At 55.3% G+C, this 12,878-nt stretch overlaps 1 protein-coding gene across 1 annotated transcript in view; it reads right to left on the reverse strand.

The window, feature by feature from the left end:
• COL4A2 (collagen type IV alpha 2 chain) overlaps nucleotides 1–12,878 on the reverse strand; it is a 177,023-nt gene that overhangs the window by 19,177 nt on the left and 144,968 nt on the right. The window contains 11 exon segments of the mRNA XM_057533227.1: nucleotides 216–359; nucleotides 1,066–1,236; nucleotides 3,212–3,373; nucleotides 5,199–5,232; nucleotides 5,234–5,421; nucleotides 6,283–6,390; nucleotides 8,130–8,186; nucleotides 9,795–9,854; nucleotides 10,235–10,436; nucleotides 11,441–11,547; nucleotides 11,634–11,706. Of these exon segments, the coding sequence (XP_057389210.1) occupies nucleotides 216–359; nucleotides 1,066–1,236; nucleotides 3,212–3,373; nucleotides 5,199–5,232; nucleotides 5,234–5,421; nucleotides 6,283–6,390; nucleotides 8,130–8,186; nucleotides 9,795–9,854; nucleotides 10,235–10,436; nucleotides 11,441–11,547; nucleotides 11,634–11,706 (1,306 nt within the window).

Here is a 12,878-nt window from a genome sequence, read left to right on the forward strand (position 1 = left end):
AGGATGTTTTTGGTTCTTAATGCTGCGTCATTTCCGTTCTCAAGTCTCCTTCGGTGAGGATCACTCCCTTATTACACGGCCAGTGTACTGAAGCAAGAAGGAAGCCCTCCAGTTCTCTTTTAATAGTGTCTAGTGTTTGGGTTCCCGGAACATTGTTCTAGGCAGTGTCAGGCCGCCGTGAAAGTGAGTCTCAACCTGGCCGAGAGGTGACGTACCTTTCACACCCGGCTCGCCAGCCAGGCCCTTCAGCCCGGGGACTCCAAAAAATCCAGTCTCTCCTTTGTTTCCTGGAAGCCCGGATCTCCCCTTGAGCCCGAGCATGCCTTGGAAGCCGTGCATCCCGGGAGAACCCTTCACTCCTTCAGAGGGAATGAGCAAAGCGCTGGGTTAGGCGTGGCACTTGCCACGGTGACAGCCCCACTTGTGACTTGTGTGAGGAGATGCTAAGATTCTTATCGTCAGCAGGATTTTCGGGGCAGCACTTGCTAAGGGGCTGGTCTGCTGCCTGAGGGACAGAGTCAGCCCGTCTGCCACCGGGGACAAGACGTAAGGCCGATGCAGGCGGACAGACAGGAGGAAACTGGAAGTCACGGGGTCCCTTCTTTCCACCAGCTTGGAAAGGGGCCCTGGGACTTGGTGTGATGTTGACACTGCACCCAGCGTGGAAACCTGGCAAAGGGCCCTGGAGAACGCAGCACGGTGTCTCCAGCTGCAGTCAAGGGCCAGAGAGCCCCACTTGCGAGCAGGGAAACCTACGCTGGGGACCAAGCATTTCCCTTCGTTTTGGTTTCCGCTCACCACCCAGCCTCCGCATCTGAATCCCGACTCCCGGGGGCCTGTCCACAGATCCCCCTGGCAGATAGTAAGCCCTGCTCCCCAGACAGTCCCTCTCTCGTGGTAAGTTAATAAACTGGCATTTGGGGGCACAGCGGTCACAGCCAGCCTGGGCAGCATCAGCCGGTCCCCAGGGCCCGACGCGGCCTGGGGCTGCAAGGCTGGGCCCTCCTGCAGAGCCGTCCCACCCGCGCCCCACAGGCTAGGTCCCTGGTCGTGCTCTGCAGTCACCTTTGGGGCCCGGCGCACCAGGCATCCCGGCCATTCCTTTGAATCCAGGGCTTCCGGGATGACCTCTCTCACCCTGCCAGCCAGGGTCACCTCTATCCCCGGAGACGCCCTTCATGCCCACGGGGCCAGGGACCCCTGTGTCACCTGGCTCCCCTCTGTCTCCAGGCAGACCTGTCAGGAAGGGGAAGGAAGATAAAACAAGATGAACAAACCATACAGAGAAAACACCTCTACGATACTTGTGAGACATCGATAACGATAACTTTTGATAAGAAAAACGTCTTGGAAGGACAATGGGAAAGTGTAACCACAGAGGCGAGTCTGAAGGTGTGACCAGAGCGTGTAGCACACCGCAGGCTGGCCTTTCGAAAGAGGTCCTTCTCCGACAGCCGGCGGCCAGCCCGTGGGACACGATCACGTGAGACTTTCTCTGCTCGGGCGCAAAGCCACGGAGCTGGAACGGCTGGGGTTACTTGTGGGCTGGCGGCCCTCCTGACATCGCTGGGGTTAGGTTCTAGGGGAGGTCCTGTGACACCTGCCATCCTCATCTCGTTAGGGTGTCAGCAGCTGCCGGCCTGCCCTTCCCCAGCCTCCCCGACAAAGCTCAGCCCCTCTGTTAAAACCCCCCAACGGCTCCCTTGCCCAGGGGCTCTAGCTCCTTAGCTGGAATTCAACGCCTTGAACGCTGGCCCCATGTCCCTCTCTGGGCCCCTACCCCCTCCTCAGACTATGCGCTCTCCCCCAGCCCGTCCCCTGGGGCTGTGCCTCCTAGGAAGGACCCATTCCAGTCCTGTCCGTCTTCCACGCCCGGCCCCTCCCATCCCCTCCTCCCAAGGCTGTTCTAGCCCACCAGCTCCCCTGGGGTCTGAATCGCGGGGCCCCGTGGTCTGGTCACCCCGCTGCTGGCCCCGGCCAAACACAAGCTTTCCCGTGGGTAATTCCGTCCCCACCTAAACCGTGGGCTCCATCAGGTAGGGCTTTGGTGTGGATCTTGTACACACCATGCTGTGCTCTACGCTTGAGAACAGGCAAGGCCTTGCGAACCCTGATACAGATGGCCCAAACCCCCTGCCCAGGGTTCCCGTTGCTATGAAACCAGTGGGTGGCACAGTGCCCGGGGGACTTGGCCCCACCTGAGTGGAGCCCCCAGGTTTTGGACGCAGTCGAGGCCACTCCTGGGGGACGCATCTGGCTTATGTCTGATGTATGTGGGGCACGGCATTGCCTTGTGTGGACCGGCTACGGTCCTGGACAAAGCTGTCACCCGATTATGGCAAACGACAGACTAGGGTCACCCTGGATGTTGCCTGATGGACGTCTGGGCCCCTCCCAGCCGCTCTGTGATGCGCTCGGCCCCCCTGCAAGGGCTCCAGTGAGCAAACATCTACAGTTTCGTGTCTGTGCTTTCCTGCTCCCACCCACCTCGCCCCATGGTCTTCCTGAAGGAGGCTTTTTCCTTTCTTCTCCAAATCTTTCACATTCAGGAAACAAATCACGTTGCCTCTTCAAAGCAGAGCAGATTTTGAACTTTTGCAGTGGGATTTTTTTTTTCCTAATGAAATATTACCTAGAACCCTAATATACACAACAGGTACAAAGGAAGGGCAGACTTCTCAGGCTGTTTGAATTCTCCTTGTTTGATGAAATACATGTCCTGAACCTGTTTGGGGCTGAACCGTGTCCCTGCAGAATGCAAATGTTGACGTCCTAACCCCAGTACCTTGGAATGTGACTGTATTTAAAGCTGGGCCTTTAAAGAGGTGATTGAAGTTAGTTAAATGAGGTCATGAGAGTGGGTCCTAACCCAGTATGACAGTTGTCCTTATAAAAAGAGAGATTAGGAGGCAGACACGCACAGAGGGGTGACCCTGTGAGGACACAGGGAGAAGACGGCCATCTACACGCCAAGCAGAGAGGCCTCAGGAGAGACCAGCCCTATGGACGCCTTGATCTTGGACTTCCAGCCTCCAGACTGTGAGAGAATAAATTCCTGTCTTTTAAGCCATGCCATGTGCGGTACTTTCAGAACCCCTGTAGCTCTTGAGAGGGGGGTTCCTTGGAGCACAGCTGAGAATTCCCCAAGGGGGCAGTGCTGGTTCCGTGGTCAGTGAGGCCCTGACTCCTTGATGGAAGGGTGGATCCTTACCTCCAAAACCTGGGGTGCCGGGCAGCCCCAAGGGTCCTTCCCGGCCAGGAGCTCCAGGGAAGCCATGCTGTCCTGGTGGCCCGGGCAGTCCCTGCTGGCCCGAAGGTCCTGGAAAGCCCTGCTGACCCTTCGGGCCCGGCATTCCTGGCATCCCCTGGCTTCCTGCAGGAATGGAGACAAGAGCCGTGAGGTCAACCCCATGCAATTCATTGCCAACAACACCTATCTCCTCAGACTTGTTCTATAAAAACAGGTTTTCCAGGTGGTAGGAAGTCTGGAAAATACAAAGTATAAATGACAAGATTGAAGTAACTCATGCTCTCACCCTGAGATAGTTACTAACATCTTGGTATATTTCCTTCTGGCCTCTTTTCTGTTCCTGTAACTATACCTAGAAGCAGATATTTGCAGAACTGACACCTCATTTTAAGTGCAGTTTTAATCTAGGGTTTTTCACTTGATGTTATATTTTGAGCATTTCGCCACATGTTAAAATACTCTCGGGACTTCCCTGGTGGCACAGTGGTTAAGAATCCGCCTGCCAATGCAGGGGACACGGGTTCGAGCCCTGGTCCGGGAAGATCCCACATGCCGCGGAGCAACTCAGGCCGTGTGCCACAACTACTGAGCCCGCGAGCCACGACTACTGAAGCCCACATGCCTAGAGCCCATGCTCCGCAACAAGAGAAGCCACCGCAATGAGAGGCCCACACACTGCAACGAAGAGTAGCCCCTGCTCGCCGCAACTAGAGAAAGCCTGCGCGCAACAAGGAAGACCCAACGCAGCCAAAAATAAAAATAAATGAATAAATAAATAAAATTTATAAAAAAAAAGTAAAATGCCCTTTACAAGCACGTTAAATGGCTATGTAAGTAACATCCAGGTCTGCCCACTCCTCCTGATAGGGGCGGCCGAATAGACATGGATTCCCAAAACCGATGCTTTGGAAGTCAGAGCTTCTGCCAAACACAATATTCTCCCAAAGGGCAGGTCATCAAGGTGACGCCGAACATGGGAAAGCTGCACAGGCTCGAAAGTTACTCTGCTGCCGTTTGGTGTTTTTATGCTCAGACTTTTTGAAGTCTGTGGGAAATAGCTACATTTAAAAAATCTACCACAAGCATCCTTCTGTAAAAGAGCTCGGGCAGTTTTTACAGTCGGATCGCAGAAGAGACTGGCGGGCACATGCTCCTGAGGGTGGGGCGTCCAGCTGCCCCTTGAGAACCGGGCTCATCCCTCGGTGTCTCACGTGAAGGACGCCTACTGGCTTGATGGCTGGTGTTAGTAGGGAGCCCCTGTCTGCCCGGGCTCGGGCGCTGGGCTGACGACAGCACGGTCAGTACATAAGAGCTGATGCGTCTCTGATGGGGACCCCAAATGGCCTGGTGGTCACCCCACCCATTCTAGCAACACAGTCGCATTAAAGCCAGGCATTCTGGGTTCTCAGGGCCCGTTCTGCATAAACTGGGTACGCAAAGCCTTGGATGCCTTGTTCACTCACCAGACAAGAGGCATCTTCCCGCTTTGCTAAACACGCTTCGATGATGTTGTGAACGCCGCATTTTTTTAAACCCATCAGTTTTACACCCACAGACTGAGCTGCGTTCCAGTTCATCTCTGTCTCCCTCCCAACCCCGCACTGGGCATGGCCAGCTCCTGTCTTCTTCACAGAACCGCACACATTCTGCCGAAAGCAGCAGGGAGGACCCCAAGCTGAGCCCCACCCAACTTGGGAAGAGAGCAGGTCGGCTAATCTGTACTCGTAGAAGAGCTAAGATGGTCATCCTGTACACAGCATGACGACCACTGTTCTGGAACATTCTAAAGAAACCTTGGAACGAAGGGGGAGAAGAAGCAGCAAGACTCACAGCGTCCTGCATGCAGTCCTGGGCTTCTCACCCACCCCCGGGAGAGACTTCTGACCCTGCCCTGGGAGCTTCAGTGCAGAGGCACTGGGGTCCCCGCCCTTCTGCCCCTGTGACTTACCCCGGAATCCAGGAGGGCCTCTCTCTCCGGGGGGGGCCCTTCAGCCCAGAGCGTCCAGGCAGTCCGGCGTCTCCCCGGGGCCCGGGCTGGGCCCCCAAGACTTCTCCAGCGAGGCCCCTCTCTCCCGGAGGCCCGACTGGCCCCGGCAGGCCGGGGGGACCCGGGAGTCCATCCAGGCCAGGGTGGCCCACTGCACCTTTGACTCCTCGGGGCCCCACGAACCCTGAAAGGAAACACAGGGCGTCCCTATAACGAGAGGTCTGCATCATGACATCTAAGCGAGGCACCAGAAAGAGAACACGTGGCTGGGATCGTGCAGGAGGATGTTTGGCTTGTGTGGCCTCAGTGAAACCGTGTACGGTTTTGTTTAGATGATGCAGTTCCCCAGGGCCTGCGCCTCTGCACACCAAGTCACACAGCCGTGCTCCCGCACACCGTCTGAGCTGTGACCACAAAGGGACACCCGTGTTTGGGGCCACTGAGTCGTGGGCGGGGGCACACGGACACCCACGCAGGTCCTCGCAACTTCTGATCACAGCTGATTACCAGAAATGTGTTCACTTCCCTCCACGTACAGCTAAAACGTTTAAGCTCTTTTAGCCGCTAAAGGGCTTCCATGATGCTTTGCTGTAGCATCTGTAGAGGAACTGGTTCGAACTGCTGACTCGGACGAGCTGCCAGCGGCAGAGTGGGCAGGCAACGCCGTGAGCAGCAAGACACAGGTGTTCCCTGTGTGGTATCTGGTGAGCGATCCGCAGGTCGGGAATTGGTGCTGAGGCCTCAGAAGAGGAGCACCTGACGTGCTCTTCGAAGGTTTCATACCCACTAGAGAGAAATCTCTGTGCACCTATCCCTTTTCCCTGCAAGATCTGTAAGTTTCTTCTGCAAAATTCCAGCACGACTTCAGTGAGGAAGAGGGCGACATTTTTTAATTTCCCAAGGACAAGAGCAAAAGTCGTCATCAAGCATTTGTCGAAACAGTTTCTAAATGTTAGAAGATGATGTTAGAGGTGGGGCAGCCAGATGGTACACACAGCCCTTCCCTGAATCTACGTGGCCGAGCGGGAGTCCCACCCTGACTCACCTGGGGGTCCTGGGAATCCCTCTCGACCTGGATCTCCCGGGAGACCCTTGAGCCCTGGCGCTCCATCAGTGCCCGATGATCCCGGAAGCCCTCTGAGGCCTTTGGCACCTAAACAACCCGAAGAAACCACGACACACGTCAGAGCCGCATGAGCCAACCCCAGCGGGAGACGAACAGCAGAGGGTCAAGGCCGGCACCCGACCTAACGTGGTCTCTTAGGAAACGGGGAAGTGATGAGGCTGGAGGATGTCAGCCCTGAAACAGCACCTCTGACGGCTGGCAACTGAGTGTCAGTCAACACCGGAAACTGAGTGTCAGTCTACACGGGCAACTGTCCGTCCACGCCAGCAATGACGAACCTCGGCTCTCATCACGACCTCGTGATCTCATTAACCTGACGATCTCACTAACTGCATGTTGTCAAAACGTGTCTACAATCCTCTCCCTTCACGCGCGATGCAGGTACATTCTGGGCCCTGCTCCCCCCCAGTACCTGCTGAAAACCGTCCCACTGCACTCTGAGCCCCTCCCCCTAGCAGTCGCCACCACTCTGGGGACAGCAGCGTCTGTGCCTGTGCTGGGATCCACGAGGCACAGACCTCTCCAGGGCTCGGGCAGGCAGGGTCACGAAGTGCCACGTGGATAACGCGCTCGGCTCTCGGAGGACAACACGGGGCCGTTAACTCTGCGTCTTGGTGCAAATGACACTTCTGCATTTGCCTCACTGCCCCCAGGTCCTGTCACCCCTGCGCACCTGGACGACACTCTCAAGATCCGGGATGCCTACAATCAGCCCACGCACTTTTCCAGTGTGGGGGCGGCCTTGCACTGTAGTACTTTACAGTTGACACAGGACCTCAGCCCCAGGGTTGCGTGTGCGGTATTAAGGGCACCATTTGCAAACTAGGAAGCGTCTAGAACACCTGCACTGTTCTTCTCATACAGGTGAGGAGACTGAGTTCCACAAGGAACAGGTGAGATGCCCAAAGCCCACAGCTGATGAGTGGTGGACCCAGACTCGCAGACGGGCTTCTGGCCTCCACACCGGCTTGTCTGAGTGACCCCTCCGTGGGTGGTGAAGGCGTCTTCTCTGCCCCGTCCCACTCAGAGGAGGAGCGAATCGGAAGGCAGACCCCCTGGGCTGAACTCTGCCCAGTGGTGCAGCCTGAGAGCTCGCCATCCTAGGCTGACTGACACGGCGTCTGGGCATCACGGAGCAGCTGTGGTCACTCAGCCCATCTGTCATCTCTGAAAGGTCGCCCCATGGAGGGGGGAACCTGGATGGCCCCAGACCGGGCTCTGTGACCCAGAACCCTTCCTGAGTCCACATGACTCTCCAGCTGGGTGACGGTCTGTGGCAGCAGACAAAGCTCAGCTCCTAGATCCTACAGACAAATTCCTAGCCCTGTTGATCTGCTTTCCTCTCAGTCAAAACCCGAAAGAAACACTCCTCTCCCGCATGATCCTCTTTTACACCCTGGGACACACGGGGATACAAGGAACGCACAGAGCTAAGCCTCCTCTCTGGTCTTGGGGCGCTGCCATCTCTGCCAGGCTCGGGTGCCCACCGGGTCTGTGTCGCAGCTGAGGCTGACTTCCACGTGGCAGGAAGCCTCTCTCTGACCCTAGGGTTCACTAGGTGTCAATCACCGCTCACTTTCCTACACTGATGAGCGGAAGTCGGCTTCCTATAGAAGCTGCCAGCGTGCGGTACGGTACCAAGAATTCTGTGATGTCCAGGAGGGGGCGGGGAGGGGAACGCGGGGTCGGGGGCAGAGGAAGATAGCCAGAGAGGGGAAAGGAAGACGCGGACGCACGGAGGAAGGCTGGAAGCGCCCTCCCATTACCTGGGGGGCCGGGGGGGCCCGGCTGGCCTGGCGATCCCTTAGGCCCTCCAACACAACCTGGGGAGAGAGGACAGGGGAGCTGTGGCCATGGTCCACACCCATCGGCACAGCTTTGCACGTGGCTAAGGTCGAGAGCACCGGCCGTGAAAACCGGCTGCCTTTTTACCATCAGAGTAATTTAATGATTCCATTCATCTTGATGCTGATGTAACGGTAATTTCACTGTGTAATGAAATCAGAATATGAATACAGAATGCACATGAAGTAAGTCCAGTCGGATGAAAACAGGTGCCGAGCTGGCAGTGTGGGCTCCACCCTCTTGGAGGGCAACACCTCACACAGCCAAGTTCATCCGGGGGTGTCCTCCCCCCCCAACCCCGCCCCCCGCCCCCAAGGCAATTCCCACTGGGGATGGAGGAAGCTTTCAGTTTCAAAAGGAATGCTGTGACTTCTCCTTTGTGACTTCCATTACTTTCAGAATTAGCAGAGGCAACCCGTCTTGCTGTGAGTCGTGCAAAACGAAAGCCGGTGGCAGCCGCCTCTGGCTGGTGACACCGCGCAGGGGTATTCTGTCGGACAGAGCACCCTTGCAGGCACGGCAGTCCTTCGAGATGCCCTTTGTCTGTCTGCCTGTGATTTGCCAGGGCTCCTATCTTGGCCCGACTTCGCGGCCAAAGAGGGGCTTTGGTCTCCTCTGCCACACGAGGGGTCCGAGGTGCAAAGGTGGACAGCCGAGGCCATGAAAAGAAAGGACCCCGGCCGTCTTCAGGGGGCCTGGGCTCTAGCTGGCAGAGCATCACCCGCAGGGGCCTTCCCGCATCTTCGAGACTGGCCAGCTCTCTGGAGGCTCTGGGGTTGCCGTTCCTGCTCTGCACCCTCGCCCTGAGCTCCTGATCCATCCCCACACCTCGTGCGGGGGACCCACGGGTCCTGACGCTGCTTCTCCAAGCCCTGGCCTTTATCCCAAACGCTTTACTCCAGACCCTCAACCGTCACCGGTGAGCGGCCACTGTCCAGATGTTCTGCCGGCACCTTCGACTCCAAGAAACTCGTCCTCTCTGGTCTGCTCTTCAAATCCTGCCCGAGGCCTGGCATCCGTCCCCTTGCATCCTGGACTCATCCCTCTGCCTGGCTTCCCACCTCGGTTTCTAGGCCCCCCTGGCTGGAGACTTGGCCTGTCTGATGGCAGCCGGGTCAACTTCAGGACCGTCCCCTCCCCTCTGCCCTCCCCTGAGCCCGGGTCATCTGGGCATCCTCTCCTTATCCGTCAGCCCTGTTCCTTCTAGTATCCATTCATCACTGGACCAAATTCTTCTCACATCTGGACTCACTCCTCACCCTGCGTAACGAGCAAATAATTCAGCTGCCCTTCACACACACAGAGACGTCTATTTCAGGCGTGAAAGGACTCATCTGCTGAGTTCTTACCAATCCTGTAAACAGATGCTTTGTACTGCCGGGGCAACTTGGTGACACGAGGTCATCACGCTTGCCCTGCCCTGGGTTCTAAGCTGAGGCAGACGGAGCGCAGCTCCAAGTCCACAAGTGTTTGTCTTTCTGACGGCAGCTCTGTGCCCACGGCAGGGCTCACGCCAGCTCTAGCATGTATTCTACAAACTGAGGGTTTTCAAGAATTCTAAAGCTGCCCGACGGTCGTGACAGTACCTGGCTGGACGGTCTCCTGTCCCTCTGCTCCGATGGGCCTTTTCACACCCGTATCGCAATCTAGGGGTGAGACAGTGACAGAGTGAGGCAATTTTGCAATAACGGAAAGTGCCTGGCTTTTCCGTGTGTGTGTGTGTGTGTGTGGTGGGAAGGCTGGGACAGGCAGGGCATCAGAGGCCCGTTTCTGGACTTCTGTGCTGAGCCTCTGTAACTCCAGCACTAAAGGGAGAGGCCCCACATTCCAGCTGGCGAGAGGAAGCTGCAGTGGGTCCAGAAAACCCCACGGCCGGGTGTCGCTTGTGTGTGATGAGAACCGACGGTGTGACACCATCTCACGTGACTCGCCCCCGGGGAATTCGCACACTGCCTAAGAAGAACAGCGGGTGTAGAAGCACAGGGTCTCACGACTTTGAAAGAGGCCAGCCTGGACCCCTCCGTACCTATTTGTCCTGGAGTGCCGGGAGCGCCGGGAGGCCCGGGGAAGCCTGGCGGTCCAGGTAATCCAGCATCGCCGGGGAAGCCATGCTCGCCTTTGGGGCCTGGCAGCCCCAGTCCTGGGGGGCCCCTTTCTCCTGGAATGCCCTTAGTACCGGGTGGTCCTGGGTGGCCTGCGTCCCCTGCGGGGCCTTTGATGCCATCACCCTGTGAGATATTTGGTTCATCTTTTACAATACATGTAAACCTCAAAGACAGCCATCTTCCCAGCTACTTTTCCCCGTTCCCTGAATTCTGTGCTCTGGATACAGAGATGAGTAGGAACCAACAGTCATGGTCTCACCAAGTCACAGAAGTAAAGGACAGACTTTCTAACAACCATGGACAACACCCTAGAAGACAGTTCTGGAAGGCATAGGAATCTGAGTATTCTTCTCTTTCCAAGCCACCAGCGCCCTGCTTGGACCTTCATTCTCCGGGGGAATTCTTCAAGAGAACCGTTAGGCACAGATTTGGCGAAATGGGGGCAGGAACACGTTATTTCATTGTTAGGATTCAGCATTTGTGACCCATCTCCTAGTCAGAAGGGACAATGCAGTGGTGGAGGGAAGGAAGTCTTTGGTTTGGACGAGAAAGTGCATCAGAAATAAGGAGAGACGATGGGCCCAGAAGAGCAGGAAGCTGGGAGGCACCGGGCACAGCCGTGTCCTATTCATGCAACTCCTCAGGGCAGGGTGAGGGCAGGGACGGAGGAGAAGGGGTCTAGTCTCCGCGGCCAACCGCCCTTCCCCGTCTGATCTCTGCCTTTCCCCGCAGAAAGGAGGCTGGGGGCTCTGCATCTTATCACACACAGCCTCTTTCAATGCCGGTGTTGTGTTTGCTGCGAAAATGCAGCTGTGTATTTTACAAGTGATCCTAGAAGAAGCATTCCACCTTCCGTCGAGGAATATTCGACTTGAGGGGCTCTCATTCTACGGTATGGCAAGAGGAATATTTATTTCTTCTTTTTCTCTTAAATGCTCACTCAGGGCTTGGCTTCCAGCCTCACTCACTGTTTCCTAAAATATATGATTGCTGCTCACGAAAAGAAAACAGGTTGTGCTGGGAAGATTTCCTGCTGTGTTAGCACCTCTGATGCTCACGTGTTCAAGCATGTGACTGATGGGGATGTGGGCAGAGCCGCCAACCCCCGCCCCGCCAGCGGTACTCACGGGAGAGCCCGGGAGGCCTGGGAATCCATCCAGCCCGTCACGCCCTGGGATGCCGTTGTCCCCTTTCAGCCCAGGCACACCTGGGACACCTGGCTGGCCCCGCTCACCTGCGGGAGGAGCGCAGCGTGAGTTGCTCACCCAGGGCAGCCACAGAAGGGAGCATGGTCTAAGATTTGCTGGCCACGAGACTGACCTTTGGTGGTGATGGTTCGAGAATCTCCCTTCATTCCTTTGGGCCCGGGAGGGCCAACATCACCAGGGGCTCCCTGTAGAAACAAACACAAAGTTTCTTCCTCCTTCACACTGCTAAGGGCAGCCGAGAAGACAATGATTTTCGTTTATACAACTTGAGGGCCCTTACCTGTCCTCAAGCCCAGAGCCACACATCTCTGTCCCTGGCTGCCACTACTGTGGCCACCAATCACAGATGGCCACGGGGCACTTGAACGTGGCCAGCGGGACTGACACACTGCATGTTTAATTTTAAATAGTTAAAACTTAAGGGAAGTAGCCACACATGGCTGGACGGTAAAAACAAGAACCTTGCTACTCAAAGTGTGGTCCCCAGATGGGTAGCACCTATTATGTTCAGTTGGATAAAACTATTTGTCTTCTGAGAAGTCCCAGAGAATGGAGAGGTGCTTTGGACCTCATTTGCACCTGCAAAGCTCCCGCGACACGAAGCGGTTACGAGTCATGACCCTGTGCACCAGCGGCTCTGAGTGGCTGCAACTCCCCTGCATCTGGACACGAAGCCAGATTGTTCTAACCGCCCCTGGCCACGTGTCCCGAGCAAACTTTCCTCTATTGCTGAATATATAAAATGATAGACTTTTCATTTTATAAATCTCTTTTTAAGTAAAAATAAATAAAAAATATAGTTTCTTTGCCTTCATCTGAAATTTGCTTTGAAATCACTGGTTAGTTAAAACCTGCCATGAAGAAAGATCTACTCCAGATGATCTTTTCCTCGGGTGTGAAATAAAGCCCACTTAGCTGGAATCCAGAAAATTTCATACATTTCATCCAAACTAAATTCATGATATACTTGGAAGTCTCACTTTTTATCAAGCTAAGGGAGCCTTCATTAAAATGCTAAATCGGTCCTATACTAAATCTGAAGAGGTGAGTACACAGTATGTAGTTTATAGCTTTGCATTCAAAATGCTAGAAGGGTTTCTTTTTTTTGAGATAATTCACATGCTATAAGAGTAACCATTTTAAAGCATACAATTCAGTGGGTTTTTTTTGTTTGTTTTTGTATTTTCACGAGGTTCTGCAACCATCACTATTACCTAAATCCAGACCATTTTCATCACCCCAGAAAGAAACAGTCACTCGCATTCCCCCTCCTCCCAGCCCTTGGCAACCACCAAGCTACTTCGTCTCAAGATGCCTGTTCTGGACACTTCATACAAATAGCATCACATAATATCTG

This window comes from Balaenoptera acutorostrata, chromosome 18 (assembly GCF_949987535.1).
Source record: "Balaenoptera acutorostrata chromosome 18, mBalAcu1.1, whole genome shotgun sequence".
Lineage (NCBI taxonomy): Eukaryota > Metazoa > Chordata > Mammalia > Artiodactyla > Balaenopteridae > Balaenoptera > Balaenoptera acutorostrata.